A 21,624-nucleotide genomic window follows, 5' to 3' on the forward strand; every position below is an offset into this window, starting at 1 on the left:
ATAAATAAAATGACTAAAAACTATGAAGAATAACAGATTCTGTCTTTAATGCATTGTTTTTCTATACAATAACAATTAACTAAGTTTAAAGCTACAATTGAAAAACTCTTTCAATAACTTTGTTACAGTTTATAAAAACCAAAGGATCTCGTTTTGTTCCAAGAGTTAGTCCATACTTGTTTTTGTTTTTCTTACCAGTAACAGAGAGTCTGACCGAATCACTTAATGGGGAGCTAAATTCACGACTTGAGCCTCTTTTCTTATACTGACACTGGTACAATCCCTCGTTATCAAAGTCCACGTTAGGAATATTAAAGGTAGCAGAGTTTGTGTTGGAGGTTTGGCTCCTCATGAATGAACCCTGAATTTGACTCAGAGTGAACGATCCACCTAAAACCTGAGTTGAGACTGAACATGTGATTTCAACAGTCTGACCCCAGGTCACCTCACCAACAGGGCAAATGGAAATACAAGGTTTTGGAAAACTCACTGAAAAAATATCAACATATGAAAGCATTATCTCACCAGGTTACTGATTCTATTATTGAAAGAAGAGAATGAAACAAAGAACTTGGCAAAGTGGATTTTTTTCTTACCAGTGAGTCTGACAGAGGAAGAGCTGAACCTTCGGCTTGTTTTCATGTACTGACACTGGTACAGTCCATCATGATCAAAGTTTACATTATGAAGATTGAATATAACAGAGCTCGTAGAGGATGGTTGAGTATGACTGAATGAGCTTGAAGTCTTGTGGAGGATAAAAGTTCCACCTGAGAACTTATCTGAGACTGAGCAAGTGATGCTGATGTCCTGACCCCAGGTGACCTCATTACTGTACAAGAAGATGGTGGGCTCTGGGTTGCTTACTGAAAAAGAAAACATGCTTTTGTGTTACATGAGCAAAGGCACAGTCAAGTTCAGATCTGGTAATATTAGGGGCTACCATACTAGCTGATGGTTTAGCTGATATCATTGTATGTAAGGAAATGAAAAACCTCAATAAGGGGCTGTATCTGTCTGTATCCTAATTAGATAAAAACCACCGTTAAAGATATGTATTTACATTTTTTGTTAGAAAACACTATTCAAAAATTTTGTTTTAGTAAGAAACGGGTTAACATGGTATGTTTAAAGTATGCATATTAGTTGTCTCATTAAACATGCACGGGGCGATTGTGGCTCAAGAGTTGGGAGTTTGCCTTGTAATCGGAAGGTTGCCGGTTCGAGCCCTGGCTTGGACAGTCTCAGTCGTTGTGTCCTTGGGCAAGACACTTCACCCGTTGCCTACTGGTGGTGGTCAGAGGGCCCGGTGGCGCCAGTGTTCGGCAGCCTCACCTCTGTCAGTGTGCCCCAGGGTGGCTGTGGCTACTATGTAGCTTGCCATCACCAGTGTGTGAATGTGTGTGTGTGAATGGGTGGATGTCTGGATATGTAAAGCGCTTTGGGGTCCTTAGGGACTAGAAAGCGCTATATAAATACAGGCCATTTACCAGGCCATTTTTAAACTGCAGACATGTTCAACAGACAGATTGAGTGTAATGAAACAAACGTATGTTTTAGACATTTGAACATCTTCTCTGGGAAAGTAAAATATGATGGAATGAGAACTAACTAGAATCTAAATATTGACAAGTACAAGAAAAAAAACAGTTATTATAAAGTGATAAGACCATAAACATTATAGAAAAGTTTTCTTACCTGAACAGACGACGCCAGCATCCCGACCATGGTGACAGTAATATCTAACAGGGCTGCTGTACCTACAATTATCTATAGAAATTTCACTTCCTGAACAGTCCACATTACTGCGCAAGATAGTCCCTGTACCTTGACCAAAGTAAGGAGACCAACGGGCCTCCAGAGCTATCCCACAACTCAGCTCTCTACAGACCACCTCAGCATCTTTTAAGTCCCAGCCATCATCACAGACTGTTCCCCAGGAGGAACGGTAATGGTAAGAGTTATAGTCATAGTAAGACTTATAGATTTCAACTCTTCCAGAGCACCGAGTGGCCCCATATCCAGCTAACCTGATCAGACCTATCAGGAAAAAGACAATATGAACTATATTGCAAAAATGTCTTTAAATTGAAAATGTAAGTATGACAGGTTAGAACAGACTGACCTGCAGAAGGTGAAGGTGAGACCACGAGATAAGCAACTATGGGAAAATTAAAACATAGAATATTATCAGGACATAAAGTTATTCAGGTGAAAAATACTGTAAGAAAAGTTGTTTTAAAGTTGTTCAGACTGTCTCTGTGATAGATAAAAGCATTGAACATTATGGAAAATCTGTTTTACCGAGGATCAAGAAGTGAAGCGCTCTCTTCTCTCTGCCCTCCATGACTGAGAAGAAAGGCTGCTGCTTCATGTCATTTATGAGAACAGATGACAGAAACCTGAACTAAAGCCTGTGGTTTACAAAAACACTTTGCTCTGGTCATCCTTCTGAAACACTTCTCCTTTTGATTTCTTTCTTTTTTTCTTACATGAAAGTAACAGAGCACGAATACTGAATAACTGAACTTTAGAGCACCAAAAACAAACTGCAGCACTCAAATAACACATTTACCAGTCCTGGGCTTGAAAATACATCCAAACCTTTCCCTTTATATGGACCTGAATTCTTCTATGTACATCCGTGTGAATGTATGTGCATCAAAACTTCTGAGGTATCATGTCTAAGAAAATTGAATGTTGGCATTACTATCTCTGCCTGAAAAAAGAAAAAAAAATAGAAAATGAAAAAAATTACAAAAAACATAAAAAAATAAAAGACACAGAGCTCTAATCTAATTTGCAATTAATCAATAATTTCTAAAAACGAATAAGAACATTTCATCCTGGTGTTTTCTAGCAATTTATGAGCATTTTACTTCATTTTACTTTTCTATCCTCCACCAGCCTCCCAGGTCTGAGCTTTACATATTACAGCTGGTAATTTTGTAAAGTTGAAACCCAACTGTTCCTCTTCTCTTTAATAAACTAAGTGACCGAAAACAACACGTTTCCATATAATAAACACTCATAACTAAAACATGATCTTTAATTCATTAAAGGGTTAGATAACATTTTTGCTTCTGTATATTCAGGAAAATGGTAAAGAAGTAAAGACGATCAGTGTTGGTTTTTCACAGAAAGTTTCCAGACAGCAGGTGGTTTAGTGCCAAGAAAGGAGAAGCTAGTGGTTAAAGTTTCACAGTGCAGCTACTTTAGTGTGCACGTGTGTATATGAATGCGTATATACATTTATGTATGTGGCTAACGATGTTGCAAGATGACCAACTGAATTTCTGTTGACCATAGATGGACACATATATATCTGTACTCTAAGACACATTTATAGTAAATATGATGACACTTTACAAAAGTAAAGAAACAGTTCCTGAAATACAAGTCGACAACACGAGTTCCTCCATAGGGTAGCTGGGCAAAGCCCGGTGATGAACTCAGTCGAGCCAGCTCAGGTTGTCATGTCTGTCTTAGAAACAGAGTTTTGAGTTTTGTGGAATTATGGATTATTATTTTTTACTGTTATTGTAGTTTAATGATTTGTGCTTCTGGTTCCTCTTTATGTTCGAGTATTTAGCCTGTATTTGTCACAATCCTGCATCGTTTGAACCAGTGTTTTGAGTTTTCATATATTTTGAGGCTTTATGGTTCATGTTTAAGTTCATTTGGTTATCTTAAGCTCCTACATTGCCCAGTTATAGTTCATTGTTTATTAGGTTCCCCTCATGTCTTCACCCCATGTTTAAGTCTCCCTCGCCCTTCATCTGTTTCAGTGATGTCTTTGTCCCCTGTCCCCTCCCCTTGTTTACATGTTTCCCCTGTGACCTGTTCCATCTGTCATGTGTGTTTCCCCCCAAACATTACGTTCTGTTTGTGCTTAGTTATGTCCATGTTATGTCCCCTTTCCCCTCTGTGTGTAGTTACAGTGTGCGTGTTCCTCGTCGGTTCATTTCTGCTTCATTTCTGCGTTTCCTATGTTGTCAAGCTCGTGTTGTCATGTCTGCTTCCCATTGTGTTTCCATGTTCAGTGTGTGTTTAATTTCACTTCCCCTGTGGCGTCACTATGTTCATTCGTATCAGCTGTTTCCTCATGTGTTTCCACTTCCCCTGATCACCTCCTGTGTGTATTTAGCCTCTGTGTTTTCATTCATTCCGTGTCCGATCGTTTGCTACGTCATGACGTTTCCAGGTCTTCATGTATGCATGCCCAGTTGTCATGTTTAGGATATTTCATGTTTTCCTTCTTGTTTTCCCAATTATAGATTATTGTTTAGCTTTGAATTGATTTCATGCTTTTGTTTTGGACTGTTAAAACCTGCCTTTAATAAACATCTCACCTTCTGTTAACATTAAGTTTTGTTCTTGCATATCTGCCCTTGGGTCCTACTCCTCACTCCACACAGTCAGGTTCCATTAACTGTGACAGTATTGTCCATATTTCTCTTTGTTTGTTGTTTAATATGACTCCCCTGTGTCCTCTGTATATGTTTAGGCTCTCTCTTGGTTTGGGTTCTTTATTTTTCTTTAGTTAGTTCCTTAGTTAAGTACCTTGTGTTTTTTGAGGTTTAGATCTTTATTTACTGAGTTTGTTCTCTTTTGTATTCCTTGAAATACTGGGTCTTCAATTTTTTGTTGGTTTCAGTCACTGATGACTTGTAAAGTTGTGTTAGTTAGTTCCCTCTGTGTTCAATTTCTCTCTGTCTTTCACTGTTGTCTTGTCTCTGTCTTTATGTGTGGTGTCTCTGCACACTCTACATCAGTGTCTCCTGTACTCCTCCCTATAAGTTTGCTGAAATGGGAGGAGACCATTGGACTGACTTGAATCACTCCATTATACTCATTTCCATGTTACACAGCCCAATAACATTTTGTCTTACTGTACTCCAGTTCACAGGTGTTAATCTCCAGTCCTCGAGGGCCAGTGTCCAGAAACGTTTCCATGTGTCCCCCTTGCAACACACCTGAATACAATTAGTATGTCATTAGCAAGACTCTGTAGAACTTGGCTGCATGTTGAGGTGGCATTTCAGCCATTTGAATAATGTTACAGCAGCTCATGAGTGAATGAACATGGTGCAATAAAAGTAGATTTAGAAGTAGTTCTCTTTTTTTTTTGTAAACTTACACTTTTATTTAAATTTAGTTGAGTAGGGTTAGGGGTTGCCGCCTCGGCATCCAGTCAAGTTTTGCTAATGACCTACAGATTTTATGCAGGTGTGTTGCAGCAGGGACACATGGAAAGGTTTCAGGACAGCAGCCCTCGAGGACTGGAGTTAGAGACCCATGATCTAGTTCACAGGCGTCGAACTCCGGTCCTCGAGGGCCGGTGTCCTGCAGGTTTTAGATGTGTCCTTGATCCAACACAGCTCATTTAAATGACTAAATGACCTCCTCAACATGTCTTGAAGTTCTCCTGAGGCCTGGTAGTGAACTGAATGATTCAGGTGTGTTGACCCAGGATGAGATTTAAAACCTGCAGCACACCGGCCCTCGAGTTCGACACCCCTGCTCTCGTTAGACAGCTGTCATTGCACGTTAACTTTCATTGTTTAGGAATGCAAAATTTTAAATAGGTTTCGTTAACACTGTAAACAGAACAAACTTTTTTTTTATTAACGCACTATTACTGGGACAGACTATCAATTTTCATTACATTTCACAAAGCATTGACACTTTTTTCAAAATTAGTTTGGAAATAGTAGAAATAGGTCAGGTAGGAAAATAGTTTTAAAAAATACTTATTAAATCAATCTAAGAGTAACACATATATAATATCGTTAGACATCATCTTCTCAGCAGAGTTGCCCATGATTGGATGAATGGCTTGTCTTTTTGTCCATATTGAATTTTTGTGTTACAATTACAAACTCACTCAGTTATGTAATCTAAAAAACGAGAATGCTTGTGACCTCTCTGGAGCGCTTGAAGACTGAACAAGTGAAACACTCCTGACACATGATTTTGGAGTTAGATCACACTTAATGTATTTATCACTAGCAGGGTTCAGTTTCTTTAGCCACACCCAGGACTGATTACTGCCACATCTGCTCTCAATCAAGAAATCACTTAAATAGGACCTGCCTGACAAAGTGGAGCAGACATCATTCCATGATCCAAGGAAATTCAGGAACAAATGAGAAATAAAGTAATTGAGATCTCACAGTCTGGTGTCCAGCGAGCCACAGTGAGAGCCACTGTGGTTTTGTTTGTTTGTTTTTCTAGTTTCTAAACAGAAGTCTTTCCAACTCAGGATGACTTGGCCTGAAAAAAAAAACGGTGTGCCGTCACTCAGTTTGGGAGAGCAATCTTTATTATGAGATTTGAAGATTGTTGTTGTCACTTGTTACTTGCTCAAAAGGGCTGTAGACAGAATAATTTCCAAATCCATTTTATTGGATGTGATGTGATTCTTCTTCACCATGTGACTCTTTATGAATTTGACACACCTGGTTAAAAGTATCATACAAATTGCTAATATTCGCATTTCACTGTCATTGTACGCAAAAGTCAATCACAAAACATACAATATTGGATGACTGAGGCTTATAATGCAGTATTATTATAAAACAGAAACAGAATTTATAATCTGTCTAATAGGTTAGAACATAATTGTGTTTTTTTTGTTTTTATAACTGGTTAAAAGTGTAACAGAAATGACAATTTATGACAATAATACGGTAAGCCAAGAAAAGTAGAAAAGTTTAAATGATTAGTTAATGGACACTGTAGCTACTAATCTTAACCTATATGAAATATTTGACCACGTGGTAGTCTCATTGTAGAAAGATACGAGAGTTTTAGTTTCTTCTGGCTGATATTCTGTGTTAAACTGAATGGATCAATGTTAATCAATATTAACCTAAAGATTTTGATAAACATCTTCTTGTTCTCTACAAAGGTCCACAGTTTGTTCACCAAATGACCGAATTGCAAATACATGATCATTTTCATCACTACTGCTTTGATCTTCATCTGCTTTTCTTCTCTTTCTCTGCTCTTCCTGTTTGTTCAGTGTGATTTCTTTGGTGTTCAGTCTCTCAGAATCCATATCTTTTTTCACTGACGTCATCTTCTTCATCACAGATTGTTAGAGTCACTGAAAGACAACAGAGCAGATTTCTGTCATGTGGACATCATATTCAAAACAAAGCTGTTGTTTTTTCATGTAATATATTGTTTGTTCTGGTGAGCACAGACTTCTGGTGTGGCTGTAGCCCAGCTGTGTTTGTCTCCTTCTCCTGAGCACCAGGAAGACCACCAAAAAGACCAGCAGGAGCAACAGGACCACAGCAACTACAGACGAGACCAGCAGCATCCGAGGAACTAAGAGAGAAAAGGTTTTTGTCAAATATGCAAGAGAGAAAGTGGTTCTGCATGAGTTATTGTTGTCCCTGCATCTTTGACCCAGGGTTTTGAGTTTTGGGGATGTTTTGGTTTTCTTTACTTTTGTATTTTTGATTATCTTTGAATCATGCTTATTGATGTATGTATGTATGCTGTACTCCTGTTTAGAGTAGTCATCTGTTCTTTCCTAGTGTTTTGGGGTCTTTATTTCCCTAAACCTGATCCAGGATTAGGGTTACAGTTTACATTCAAGCTCCATTACCTTCTATTTATGGTATTATGTTTACTTTCCCTGTGCTTATGAATTTCTTGTTATCTGTGCCTTAAGTTCCCCATTTTAGGTAATGCTTTAGTTTATTGACCCCTGTTTACGTTCCTGTTCTGGTCCTTCTATCTTGTCTTCTAATGTTATAATCTTTGTTTTAGCTATTTTTCCAATTCAGTAAAAGGACTAGATGTTACAATCTCTAATAATGCATTGCTTTAAATGAAGAGAATCTTGAGGGATGGCTGTTATGAGGAAAGGCAGCCCAGGAACTGCGATGCTGCAATGACAGGACGATCTGACTTGAGCTTCAGCGTTTGTGCAATTTGCAACAAATTGTGTGATGCAGACTTTTTAATTCACATTTGTGCAATTCATTTAAATCTTCTGCTCCTGAAAGTGAAACTCTTACAACTACATATCCCTTTAGCTAACCCACCAAGAAAAAAAGCAATGGAAAGTTTTTTTGTTTGCATTTCTTTTTTGTTTGTTTGTTTGGTTTTTTGCCTGTCCTGTTTGGTTTTGTTTGTCTGAAGGCCAACAAAGATACCCAAAAGATTTACTTTACCAAGTGGATCATCATGGCTTTGCCATATTGGTCCATTTGATCGACTTTTGTTGTTATTGTTATTTATTTTATTTTATTTCTATTTTCAGTTGTTACAGATGGGACAGACATGGCTGGGGGATAGGAAAAGGAGAAAGAAAGATGAAGGAAAAGAAAAACAGAGGGGAAGAGGGACAGTGAGAACACTGAGGACACTTAAAAAGAAAAAGAAAATCTCCCAGATCACCTGTTGAGAGAAAAATAAGAGAAAACAAGCAAAAAAACAGAGAGCAGCATAGTAAACACAACACCATCTCATTAATCCAGCTAAGTGTAAATAACAGTAAATACTAAATAATGAGTGTTGTTGTGCATCACGCAGGACCAACAGCGCACGATGTGCTTTGAGGTAGCAGCCAAGGAAGATGTGGTTTGTGTCTATGAACAGTTAACACCCGTGTGTACACCTGTGTGCACACCCTATAGTTTTTAAAATATTGATCTCTACCAAATAGTTGAGATGTCACTTAATGGTTTACCTATGAAATGTAATGTTAATACAAGTACAGTAGAAAATACAGTTGAAAAAAGTCAATTCTGTCCATATGCTACTTATTTGCAGGGATGAGTGATGAGCATGGAATGGTGAACTTTGCGTTGGACTCTTTGCTACATCCTTAGACAGATGAAAGAGGCATGAACCCACAGGCATTGCTTAGAAGGCTGACATATTTGTTGTCAAACTTTTTTACTGCAATCAGACCTTCATCAGACCTCCATGGCCCTTCTTCATTAGGTCTTTGCCTGCCATCAGGGGAGCTCCACCCAGTGCAGTTTGGTCATAGAGTACCAATGCACCTGACACCCAAGGAGGAGTGCAACTTCTGGACCAAGCTGAAACTTGTGAAGAGCTAAGGTTCTTTTATGGGTTTGCACAGTGTTTTTTACAACTTTGGCTTCTAGAAGTAGCTTCTGTTCCTCTACACTGAGGGGAGCATTGAAGAGTGTGGATCTGCCTTACAGTAGCAAGTTATCGATAATCCAGATGAACTTGGCAGAACAATTTAAAACCCCACTCAACCAGTTTGTTGGCAATATATTGGCGGAGAGTGCCAGCCCTTGTGGCTTCATGTGAGACCATGACCTCAAACACACTGTGCTTGAAAGTGGATGGTATCAGGAGACACCACTCACGAATCCACCACAGGAGCATGTGGTTATGAGCCTTTCAACTGTTCAGCGCCCATCTAGTACTTGTAAAGTATGAAATTATAATTTTGACAACTTAGTAATATTAATTTACCAGCTAGTGTAATTTAGTTAAAAGGTAATTAGTTGTGATATTTGTAATTTTCACATGTTACTCTTGATTTTTACCATATTATTCTTTTTAATTTTTGTAACTTTCCGAGTTTTCTATATTAACTCAGAAAGTTACAAAAATTACTTACTGTGGAAATTCTTTCAGCATATTCTTGCTATGCTAACACTTAATGTGATTTATCAACAGCAATGGATAAACAAAATGGGTCCAGTGGGTTTATTTTATGGCAAATAATACATTTAATAACATTTAGGTTAATGTTGGCATTAGCACCATAAAGTGACAAATCAACCGTTTGAGCACAAAAAATGATTACACATTTAAATTTCTTTTTATGTTATCAAGTCACATAAATCTGTTCAGTAAGTCCTCTAACACTATCACATATCAAAAAAATTATACCTTCCTACCTTAGTTTAATCAAAAACACTCAAAATATGTTAGGTGGTGTTTTGATTTCTCACTTCCTGGTTGGGAGAGGGATAAGAAGAACCAACCATTTACATTCACAGTGACATCTGGTGGATTATTTCAGCACTGCATACCTTAACTAAGTAGTAGAGATGGCTCAGTTAGTTGGAGTGAAGTTAGGCACTCTTCTTATTGAAATATAAATGTGCTCGACCATTTGGTTGAGCAGGTTGTTAAAGTGATATGCCATAAGGCCAGCTGCAAAAATACTCCTGTTCACAATTTTCAGTTACAAAACACTGAGCCTCTTTAGTCAGTCCAGCAGCTTATTAGGCTTTGCGCTGTTGCAGACATTAATAAATCTGACCCCAAATGTTCCTTCTTCTTTAAATGTAATGAAGGGATATTTTTCACGGGCTGTTCTCATTTATATGACCTCCATAAAACAACAGGGATAGAACACATTGTGTAGTCATTTTGTAGTCCGTCTTCTGGTATTTGTAGATTCAATACAGGGACATCGTCACATTGTTAAGGACAGACTGGTGTAAAATTGTTCCAATTCTCAGCGCTCTTCTCTTTTCCCATGTTGTGCGATCTACTTAGCCAGAGATTGTTTGGTTTCCCTGATGTATAACTCATGGAACTCCTCTTAGCACTTAATGCGATACACAATATTACTTTTTTGTGTCTGTCGACACAATCCTTGGGGTGCATACATTTTTGGTGCAGTGTGCTCAGTAGTTTGAAATGGTTGAAATACTAGACTATCTCTTTACCCTCTCAAGGATACTCGAGGGAACATGGAAATTTTCCCCAAAGTTGTTATAGTTCACTTAAACTAACTAAACGATAAAACTTGATGTGAAAAATGAAAATTTCATTTCAAAAGACTACCTGACAGAAGCCTTGATAAGAGCTGTACCATCTAATTGCAATGTAATGCAGCTAAATAAAACTTTTTTTTTTTTTTACTTATTGTTATTGTTTCTTCAAAAAGCTCTATAGTTCACAGTTATTGTGTAGATTAATAATTACGTTTTTGACTACAGGTTTTTGACTGAGCTTCTTGGAAAGTAAAGGAGAGCTGCCTTTAGCTCTGAAAATGTGAACAGGCTAGTTTGTAACTGGCTGAAAGAGATGGACAGTAAATGAGCATGGCGGTACTGTGAGTCCAGAGGATTTGTTATTTTTGCACTAAAATGTTCGATGATCACACTATTTTAGCCTAATGTACAAAATAATTTTGGCTAAGGTTACACAGAGTTTAAAGGTGAAGCTGGTCAAATAACCTTTTATGTTTCTGCCTTATTTTTTTAAGAAGAAAAACTGCACCTTATGTTAAAACTTTATTATTATTATTATTATTATTATTATTTAAAGACAATACCATTTTGAAAATGTACTTAAAGCACTTTATTTTTAGGTCTGCCCAATTTTGGCCAGAGATTTTTTTTTTCTGTGATTTGAATTGAAATGCAGTTTAAAGACTTTTTTCAGGAATTAAAAGAGCTCGAGGTTACAATGTTCATGTCCATGTCTATTATTTAATTCTGTCTCCCACTATTAAAAATAAAAGACTAAGCTCTTGAAATAAATCAAAAATAACTGAAATTAAAAGACCCGATTCTTTTTGGTATTGTTTGTTTGGTATACTTTCAAACAGAGAAAATCCATAAGGGAAAAATAGGGAATAGAGTGGCCAGTGTGCACAGTATGTTCTAATTTTTAATACATAAATTCAATAGTATACTTACATTTAATGATGACAGTAATGGGTGCTGTTGCAGTAGAACTGAATGTCCGTGTGGACACTGTGACATACACACAGCTGTAGTTGCCTTGGTGTTCATACTCAGCTACAGGGAAACTAAAGGAGGCTGAGTTGTTGACTGCTGGCTTGCTGTCTGGGATGTTGGAGTCAGAGAAGATGAGAAAGAATCGTCCACTGGAAAATGTGGAGTTAATGGAGCAGGTGAGGACAAAACTGTAACCCCTGGTGATCTCTGCACCTTCAGGACCCCAGACCAGACCTGCACTAGGAGAGGTCAGGGAGATGCTGGGTGTCTGCAGTCTCACTGAGGAATAAAAGGTACCAGGATTAAGAAGGGAGCAGAATCAAACACAACACTTAGTTTCTTGTTTACACCCCCAGTAGGTATGGAGCAGAATTAACATATTATTGTTATGCTTCTTGTGATTTGATGAATGAATATTCACTCGTATAGATCTTTGCAAACTCTAGATTTGATTCTTTCATTGCTAAATGCTCCACAGTTTCCAATAACTAACCTCTAATACTGTCTGATTGCTCCTTGCTACAGTGGGCTTTGAGAGCACTTTTGATAATGGCCAAAAATAAAGAAAGCAGTAAAAATATCGGATAAATAAAGTGACTAAAAACTATAAAGAAAAACATTTTTGTCTTTAATACATTGTTTTTCTATACAACAATTAACTAAGTTTAAAGCTACGATTGAAAAACTCTTTCAGTAACTTTGTTACATTTTTTAAAAAAATCAAAGGACCAATGATAAAAATGAAAATGCAGTAATCTCTTATTTTACGTCACTATTATTCGCATCCGCTTTGTTCCAAGAGTTAGTCCATACTTGTATTTGTTATTTTCTTACCAGCAACAGAGAGTCTGACCGAATCACTTAATGGGGAGCTAAATTCATGGCATGAGCCTCTTTTATTATACTGACACTGGTACAATCTCTCGTTATCAAAGTCCACGTTAGGAATATTAAAGGTGGCAGAGTTTGTGTTGGAGGTTTGGCTCCTCATGAATGAACCCTGAATTTGACTCAGAGTGAACGATCCACCTAAAACCTGAGTTGAGACTGAACATGTGATTTCAACAGTCTGACCCCAGGTCACCTCACCAACAGGGCAAATGGAAATACGAGGTTTTGGAAAACTCACTGAACAAATATCAACATATCAAAGCATTATCTCACCAGGTTACTGATTCTATTATTGAAAGAAGAGAATGAAACAAAGAACTTGGCAAAGTGGATTTTCTTCTTACCAGTAACAGAGAGTCTAACAGAGGAAGAGTTGAACCTTCGACTTGTTTTTAAGTACTGACACTGGTACAGTCCATCATGATCAAAGTTCACATTATGAAGATTGAATGTAACAGAGCTCGTAGAGGATGGTTTAGTCTGACTGAATGAGCCTGAAGTCTTCTGGAGGATAAAAGTTCCACCTGAGAACTTATCTGAGACTGAGCAAGTGATGCTGACGTCCTGACCCCAGGTGACCTCATTACTGTACAAGGAGAGGGTGGGCTCTGGGGGGGTTTCTAAAAAAAAAAAAAAAAGATACAGTATTAGATAAAACAGGACACAGTCAAGTTCAGATCAGATAATATTAGTGGCTATGATATTGGCTGATGGCTTAGCTGATACCGTTTTGTGTCTGCAAATGACAAATCTCTGCAGCTGACTACCAGCCCACTTTTTTTTTCATGCTGTATCTGATTTAGTATCTGCTGGCAGTTATGTGCAGTACTGTTACTGCTGGTTACACTATCTCCAGCCTCTCGTATACACACAGAAAAATGAGGCAGGTGTGCTCTCCCCTGAATACCACAATAATTTGTACTGCCTCCTTCTCTTCTCCAATACACTGCTACTTCTCTGTTTCTCTCCCTGGACATCTGGGACATATGATCAATGACCATTAAGTCAAATTATGAAGAAAAAACATCAGATAAACACTCACTGAAACTGATCATGAGCTATAACAGTCTAGAGCAGGCTGGTAATAGTTTAAACTTCTCCGATTAGTTACTGCCACTAATTTTACAGACTTTAACTGCTCTTTTCATTCTCTCATCTCATATTTCCTTTTTCTCACACTATCTTGAGGGGGTTAGGCAGAAACTTTTTTTGACCTTGCTTCTATCTTATGAATGTTTCAGGTTATTGCTGCTAAATTAGGTTTTTAAATTAGAGTTCATTTCAAGCAAATGTTGCAGTGCACACATTGTAATGATGCTTGTAAAAAAAAAAAAAGTAAGATAAGCAAAATATGATGGAGTGAAAACAAACTAGAATCTAAGTATTAACTAATACATGAAAAAAACCCAGTTGTGACACCACCACAGACTTTTGGAACAGTTTTCTTACCTGAACAAACCACACCAGCGTCTTCACTATGGCCACAGTTGTGTGTCCTAAGTCCTCTGTGACGACAATCATTTAGAGAAGTTTCACTTCCTGAACAGTCCACATCATCAAGCATGATAGTCCCTGTACCTTGACCAAAGTATGCAGACCCAAGAGCCTCCAGTGCTATCCCACAGTTCAGCTCTCTACAGACCACCTCAGCATCTTTTACGTCCCAGTCATCATCACAGACTGTTCCCCAGGAGCCGTAACGGTAAGAGTTATAGTTATAGTAAGACTTATAGATTTCAACCCTTCCAGAGCACCGAGTGGACCCATTTCCAGCTAATCTGAGCAGACCTATCAGGAAAAAGACAATATGAACTATAGTGCAAAAATGGCTTTAAATTGAAAATGTAAGTATGACAGGTTAGAACAGACTGACCTGCAGAAGGTGATGGTGAGACCACGAGATAAGCAGCTATGGGAAAATTAAAACATGGAATATTATCAGGACATAAAGTTATTCAGTCTAAAAATAATTTAAGAAAAGTTGTTGTAAAGTTATCCAGACTGTCTCTGTGATAAAGAAAAGTATTAAACATTATGGAAAATCTGTTTTACCGAAGATCAAGAAGTGAAGCGCTCTCTTCTCTCTGCCCTCCATGACTAAGAAGAAAGGCTGCTGCTTCGTGTCATTTATGAGAACAGACGACAGAAACCTGAACTAAAGCCTGTGGTTTACAAAAACACTTCACATTGGTTATCCTTCTGAAACACTTCTCCTTTTGATTTGGTTTTTTTTTCTTACGTGAAGTAACAGAGCACTAATTATGAACAACTCTGAAATTTAGAGCACCAAAAACAAACTGCAGCACTCAAACAACACATTTACCAAGGTTTATATTCATCTGGGCTTAAAAATAAATATAAAAATGTCCTTTTATATGGATCTGAGTACTTAATTGCAAGTAATGGTCTAACATCCAAGAAAGCATGGCAGATAATGGATTACAGATCTTCCTTATAAAACCAACGCATAAGTTTATTTTGACGAGTCTCTTTTTCAGGATCCGTACAAAAAGCAAAATTAACAAAACAAAACAAGAAGGAAACAGGACTAGATTAAAAAAAACCAAGTAAAATACATAGTAGGTGCTAAACATACACATGACACAAACACATGAACAAATCAGACAGACTCAAATGCCAGTGGGAAATAAGTTTTGAGTCTAGTTTTAAATGACTCAGTGGAGGGAGCACATTTGACTATGAGGGGAATGCTCTTCCACAGGTCAGGGACAACCACAAGAATGCAGGTCTCTTTGACTTTAAATACAGAGGAGAGAACAGTCAGAAGCATCTGCTCAGCTGATCAGAGGGACCTGGAAGCTGAACAGGGCTGTAAGTGGTCAAAGATGTAGAAAGCAGCCAAACCATGAAGGGTTTTGTAGACAAACAGGAGAAACTTGAAAGTGATTGTAAAACTAACTGGAGAGAAGTCAAAACAGCTGTAATATGATCTCTTTTGGGGGTGTCTGTGAGAAGCCTAGCAGCAACATTTTGGACAAACTGGAGACGGGACAGGACGGTCTGACAGAGACCAGTATAAAGTGAACTGCAGTATTCTGAGTAGGGGGAAATGAGAGATATAAAAATCACAGTTTTAATGTTGAAAAAAGAAAAAGGAAAATACAAAAACTAAGTAGGGCAGGAACAGACAAACAGACAGACACTACTTCCACAAAGGGGGAGAAAAGAACAGAGTGAGATGCAGACAATATATATGCAATAGGGAATTGGCACAGAGTGGATACACCTGGGAAACACAGTTAGGGAACATAACCTGGCTGACCAGACAAAGGAAGCAAAACTGAACATCTCACACACGACTATAGAGCTTTAATTATCTGCAGCAGTAACACTGATCCATAGAACACTGATGGGGAACATTTCTTTTTACACTTTTAAGTGTAGTGAAGTGTTTTCAAAATATTTTACTAGCTCGTCTTGTCAAAATCTAAAAGTCATAATCACTGATTGCCTTGTCTAGCAATTATTCTGCATCAATAAATTGACACTAGTGAAAAAAACATCTTGAGATTTGGACCCTTTTTTAATCATTAGGTAGGTAAAAACCCAAAATTTTATCTGCAAATGTCATCCTACCCACTTATAACTAAAGCAAACAATATTTTCTAATTCTTAAAGAAATCAAAGATAGTTTTGATTTTCCACAGACATTTGACAGACAGGAGGTGGTTTGGTGGCAGGAAAGGAGAAGCTAGTGGTTAAAAGTTTCACAGTGCAATTATGTGATTTTGCATGCGTGGATATGGGAACTGCAAGTAAGTAAATTAGGTGGAAATGAAAAAATTTTTTCTTGATATGACCTATGTGAACTATCACAAAAAGATTGCTGATAGCTATCTTTAAATGTACTACAGTCAGAAAATCCCATAAATCCTCATCGTAAAATGCTGCTAAAGTGCTGCACCTGGGCAACCAGCCTGTTTTATGAGCACGGTCGGAGCTGCTGTCCTCTCCTGCTAAACCCCACTCCTGCTAAACAGGTTAAAATAGACGTAAGAGCGACAGGACTTAGTGTCGCGGAACTGAAGAAGCTCGTTGCAGGCTATATCGTCGAGGACATGTTGCCGATTTCCACTGTAGACTCTGAGTCATTCTGACGCATCGTAACTAAAAGTGGTGTCAAGCTGCCCCAGAGAAAGTCATTTGTAGGATACCTTGAGAGAGAATATAACAAAATGAACTCTATCTTGAAGGCTACACTCAAAGAGGTAGAGTTTGTTTCCACCAACGCTGACATCTGGACAGTAAATAATAAATGTTTTATGGGGGTAACAGTTCAGCCCTGTGATTTGGAGTCTGAATCTGAAAATTAAGAAGGTGATGACAAGGAACTGACCTTTACTGATGTCATAGAAGCTTTTTCAACCGCATCTGGTGATGCACAGTTTAGCCTCCCTCCACACTACAGATGTGCATCGCACACAATTAACTTGATTTCAGATTTCGATGTTGATAAACATCTAAATTCCTGTGCAGACACCAAGGCTGTATATAGGAGTAGCATTGCAAAATGTTCTGTTCTTTGGACTAGAACAAGTCGATCAACATTAGCCTCTGAACAGGTGGAGGTGAAGGAAACTAATGGTACCAACATCCACAAGTTGGAATTCCCTGTATGAGGCCATTTCCAGAATCATCACAATTTCCTTGAATGAACTTAATCCCCTGTGTTTAAAACTGTTTTTCTGCCTTGTTTTTCTGTTGTGGTATTCAGCCTAATAAACGGCTCGTCTTTTGTTAACCTTCAGTTTTTCCCTCCTGTGTCTGCATCTGGGTCCACTCCACAAACACACTGGCTGATCAGCTGTGACAAAATATACATGTATTGGCTAAACTAAAAAAGTACATAAATATAGCAATCTGTAAATAAATAAGCCATTATTATTGCTATGCCCCCTGGTGAAAACATATGTACAGTTTGACTTTTTGTTGACTTAAAAAATGAAAAGTCAAACAGTGCTGGTTTTGACTGAAGTGACTTGGCTACATCTTTGTCAATCAACTATAGCACATTGTTAGTAGATAACCCTACAATTCAGGCATCCCAATAATTTGCCCCACTTAGTAAATATGTCTAATAACTTATAAAATTAAATACATCTTAATTTGCTGTGATCCAGTGTAAACAGTTTTACTACAAGTCTATCAATCTATAATATGATCGTTAAGCAGTACTCTTTAAGCTTTAAGCAGCATAGATTCTGCAGCTGAAAGAATAAAAACTAAACCTATAAGGACAGGTTGAACTACTGAGGGACTATCTTTCACTTTACTGACTTGTGCCATTTCTAGGATACTAGTTTACTAGGGCCATTGTAAGGGCCAACATGTCATTGTACAATAAATTAAATATCTGCATCCGTGTCTTTGGAATAAATTCAAATGTGTTTTCAATCAGTGTTAGTCTGCTTATGGTTTCTCAGTCTCCAAGACTGAGGCTATGGCTATGGAGTGTGTAATAGACAGGCAGATCAGTGCACAGCCCAGAATAATGCTTATGTTATGTTAAAGATGAAGCTTTTAATTTATCAATCAGCCAAGGTTCAAATCCCCAGCTGTAGTTGCTTGGTCGCAAATACAAGTTGAAAATACAAGTTTCTCCAAAGTGTACCTGGGGACTAAGAGATGGAGTGAGCAACCTGGATATGGGGAGGAAACTCAGCATAACTAGCTGAGGTTGTTGTGGCTCTGGCTCTTAGAACCAAGGTTTGGAGTTTTGTGGAATTATGGATCCTGTTTTGTTTTTGTTTTGTTTTTTTAGTTTTATAATTTGTGCTTTATGTGCTTTTGGTTCCTGTTTATATTCAAATTTTATTCCAACCTCTGAAATGTCTTTAACCTGTAGTGCTTTTTATGTTTTGTTTATTATACCTCCCATGTGTCCTCTCTATTTGCTCAAGCTGTGTTTTGAGTTTTGTATTATAGTCCAGCATTTGGACTGGGTTTTTATGTATCTGTTTCTTAGTTAACCTCTGCGTTACTATAGTTAAGATGTGTTACCTTAGTTTAGTTCCCTGAGTGTTTTCAAGTTTAGATGTCTTATTTTTCTTATACTCAGTTTGGCTCTGTGAATTTTTTTGTCGATTTTATTCTTTAAAATGCTGAGTCTAGATTTTTTGCTGGTTTCCCTTACTGATGATTTATGGAGTGCTTAGTTCCCTCTGCGTTCCCTTTCATTTCCTCCATCTGTCTCATCTTGCTGTTTGTCTTTGTCTTCCACTGTTTCCTTGTATCTATGTTCACATGTGCAGACTCTACATTATGAATCAGGCAGCTAATCAGTGGCTCATGTGCGCTTGTCTTTGGAGGGTTTCTGGTTTTGATTACAGCCACTGCTCACTGGAGAAACTATAGTAATGCAACTCATGCATTTCAAAAACTATAGTATTGGAATGACTAGATTGACGGCATTATGCTTATTTCGATTTTACACAGCCTCCTAAATTGGAAATAAGGTTGCCTTACTTTCCTCTGATTAAAAAGATCACTTGTTTTATTTTAATTTTGATAAATTTCAGTGTTTAAAAAATTTAAATGGATTTAGTCATGCACAGAAACACAACAATCTCTTTGTCACTAAATCATAATTAGTAAGCCTGACTATGACTCTTTTTATCTGACAGTTTGCTGCCTATTATAGCCTGGTTTTAACAGATAGCAATCTTGTATTTAGCTCACGCAATTACAGTCAAAGCACCACAAACATGTTCAGCAGTTGTATTACATTAAGAAAAAACTGTGAATACTGTGTGTTTGAGATAATTTTAGAAGTTTGTTCTCCTTCCAGGCTTGAGTCTTGGAGCCATGTTTCATTCATTTGATGGGTAAAAACTCTCAAAGCTGTAATATTTTATTTGTAAATGTAAATGTCATCTTACTCACTCGTGATTTAAATAACACCATGTTTAATTCTTAAAGGGTTAGATAACGTTTTGTCTCTGTCTCTGGGCAAAGAAGTAAAGACAAACAGTTTTGATTTTCCAGAGAAAGTTAATAAAGAGAAGATGGTTTGGTTCCAGGAAAGTGGAAGTTAGCAGTGTATATACTGACGTTTGTGGCTAGTGGTGTTGAGCAACATAACTAACTGAATTTCTGTTCTTTCTGTGTCCATCCTTTACATTACTGCAATCTTGTGAATGCAGAGGCCAGCAGCTTTTCCTGGTGGTTTGGGCATTCACATGGTGGACTGGTCTCTCACAGTAAAGTCAAGCTGCCCTTGCTCTGTTTTCACAGATCTGAGATCAGTTACGATCTGCGATTTGTGTGGAACTACAGCTAGCATTAGCAAATAAACAAATTTCAGTGATTTATCATTATAACACAGTAGTTTCCTCTTGCTAACTAGCTTGGCCAACATGTGTGATGTACAGAAGAAACAAAGTTGTTAGCAAGTCCACCCCAGGGCTATACTAAAACTTATGTAAAAGATGTTTTATGGTGTTTTTATTACAACATGCTAACATCAGCATGCTTTTATTACTTTATGCTGACATTAGCCTGCTTTACACTATAAAACCAACATCTGACCTTTGGCCTATGACCGTGAAGCGTTATATATTAAAATGGTGTCTTTTATCATCTTTACCCACAGGATTGGAGCAGGATTGGCTGAAATCTGTGACTTCTATAAGCTGTAGAAACTTGAGATTTTAAGATCATGAGGTGTGTTTTTGCAAAACTTATTGGCACCATTGTGATGTTGAACAGCATCATATTGAAAAAATAAAAACTGATTTGCACAGCTCTCTCAGTGCCCCCTTATATATTACTTGACATGGTTTCTTGAAAATTTACTTCATTGTCAGCTTTAACATTTGGCGCTAACAATAAAGGTCAATAAAGGTCACCTTGAACCTGACCTGAACCTGACACATAAATTAAATCACCTCAAGCTGTTATTAGTATTTACATTAACACAAAATTGGAACATGACATCTTTAAATCTGTGGAATCTCAGGAATGATTGAAAAATTCCTCCACAAGGGGAAAGTGCCAATGGGTAAGTTGTGCCACCCCTTGTTTCTAGGGAATCATAGAAGAAATTGGTCGAGAGTGTCGCCAGACACGCGACGCAACCCACCATTGAGTATCCGGCAGCAAACGTCTCAGCAGGACAATCGGGCTCTCCCAAGCCCAGGCTTCTCGTCAAGAAGAAGTTGTCAATTTCGTACTGAGACTGTGTTTATTTAACGCAATGTGGATAAGATCTTGGAGAAGCTCATGGCTCTGCAATGGGAATTGAGAGACCTGGTGACCAGTGACGGACATTAGACCAACTGTAAAATTGGATGCAGTTTGTTCGCACTAACCAAAACAACTATCATCTTCATCTCATGCAGCCCCGCCTGGCGCCAGCTGGATGCTCAAGGCAAAAGCTGACGGGAACAACAAAATTCTCTAGTGTGTCTGCGTCGTCCCCTGCTCGTTGTTGCGTCGTCCCTCATTCTACTCTGTGTGTTCTGTTTGCCCATTTGCCTGCCTGTTAGTTTATTTGCTTTCCCCGTTTTAGTAGTTTTCTGTTCATTCCTGCCTGCCTACACTATGACATTTTCACTGTGACATATTTAATTTCAGACCAAAAATATAGCAACAAAGCTATAATAGAGAGGACAGGCAGGGCTTTCACTCCTTTAGATGACATGGTTGCAAGGAAGATGGACATATTCAGAATGACATTAAAGTGATACATAAAGAAGAAATAGATAGACAGAAAAGAAATAAGCCTATAAATGGATATAAAAGAACTGGACTTGCTAATCAAGTCTTTGATAAACATACGGAGAAAGAGCTGGCAGATCATTTAAAGGCATTAGCAGCCTTTGTATGTTAATTTCTTTGTGCATACTCAAAAGCTGGTTCACGGTATTTGAGTATGCAGTTGGTACCGCACCAAAGAAAACAAAGAATCCCAGTGGCATGCAAAAGAAGGAGAGGAACTGAATTCAGGAGATGAACACTATTGATATGCAAATGTTTCCTCTGTGTGGAGGTTTTCGATCTCGGCATT

At 37.9% G+C, this 21,624-nt stretch overlaps 1 protein-coding gene and 1 long non-coding RNA gene across 2 annotated transcripts in view; both read right to left on the reverse strand.

The window, feature by feature from the left end:
* The window catches only part of LOC109200391 (uncharacterized), a 108,022-nt gene extending 102,772 nt beyond the window's left edge, over positions 1-5,250 (reverse strand). Inside the window, 6 exon segments of the mRNA XM_025910362.1 lie at positions 196-489; positions 597-866; positions 1,699-2,040; positions 2,126-2,161; positions 4,893-4,976; positions 5,141-5,250. Of these exon segments, the coding sequence (XP_025766147.1) occupies positions 196-489; positions 597-866; positions 1,699-2,040; positions 2,126-2,161; positions 4,893-4,956 (1,006 nt within the window). The 5' untranslated portion in view covers positions 4,957-4,976; positions 5,141-5,250.
* Positions 5,251-5,605: 355 nt separating this feature from the next.
* Positions 5,606-14,736, reverse strand: LOC106098590 (scavenger receptor cysteine-rich type 1 protein M130). The gene is made up of 7 exons (XR_002060558.2): positions 14,649-14,736; positions 14,470-14,505; positions 14,046-14,384; positions 12,941-13,216; positions 11,664-11,984; positions 7,213-7,338; positions 5,606-7,111 (listed from the first exon to the last, which is right to left on the reverse strand). It is a non-coding gene; the product is annotated as a scavenger receptor cysteine-rich type 1 protein M130 (long non-coding RNA).
* Positions 14,737-21,624: the final 6,888 nt, after the last annotated feature.

The sequence above is a fragment of the Oreochromis niloticus genome, linkage group LG9 (genome assembly GCF_001858045.2).
Source record: "Oreochromis niloticus isolate F11D_XX linkage group LG9, O_niloticus_UMD_NMBU, whole genome shotgun sequence".
Lineage (NCBI taxonomy): Eukaryota > Metazoa > Chordata > Actinopteri > Cichliformes > Cichlidae > Oreochromis > Oreochromis niloticus.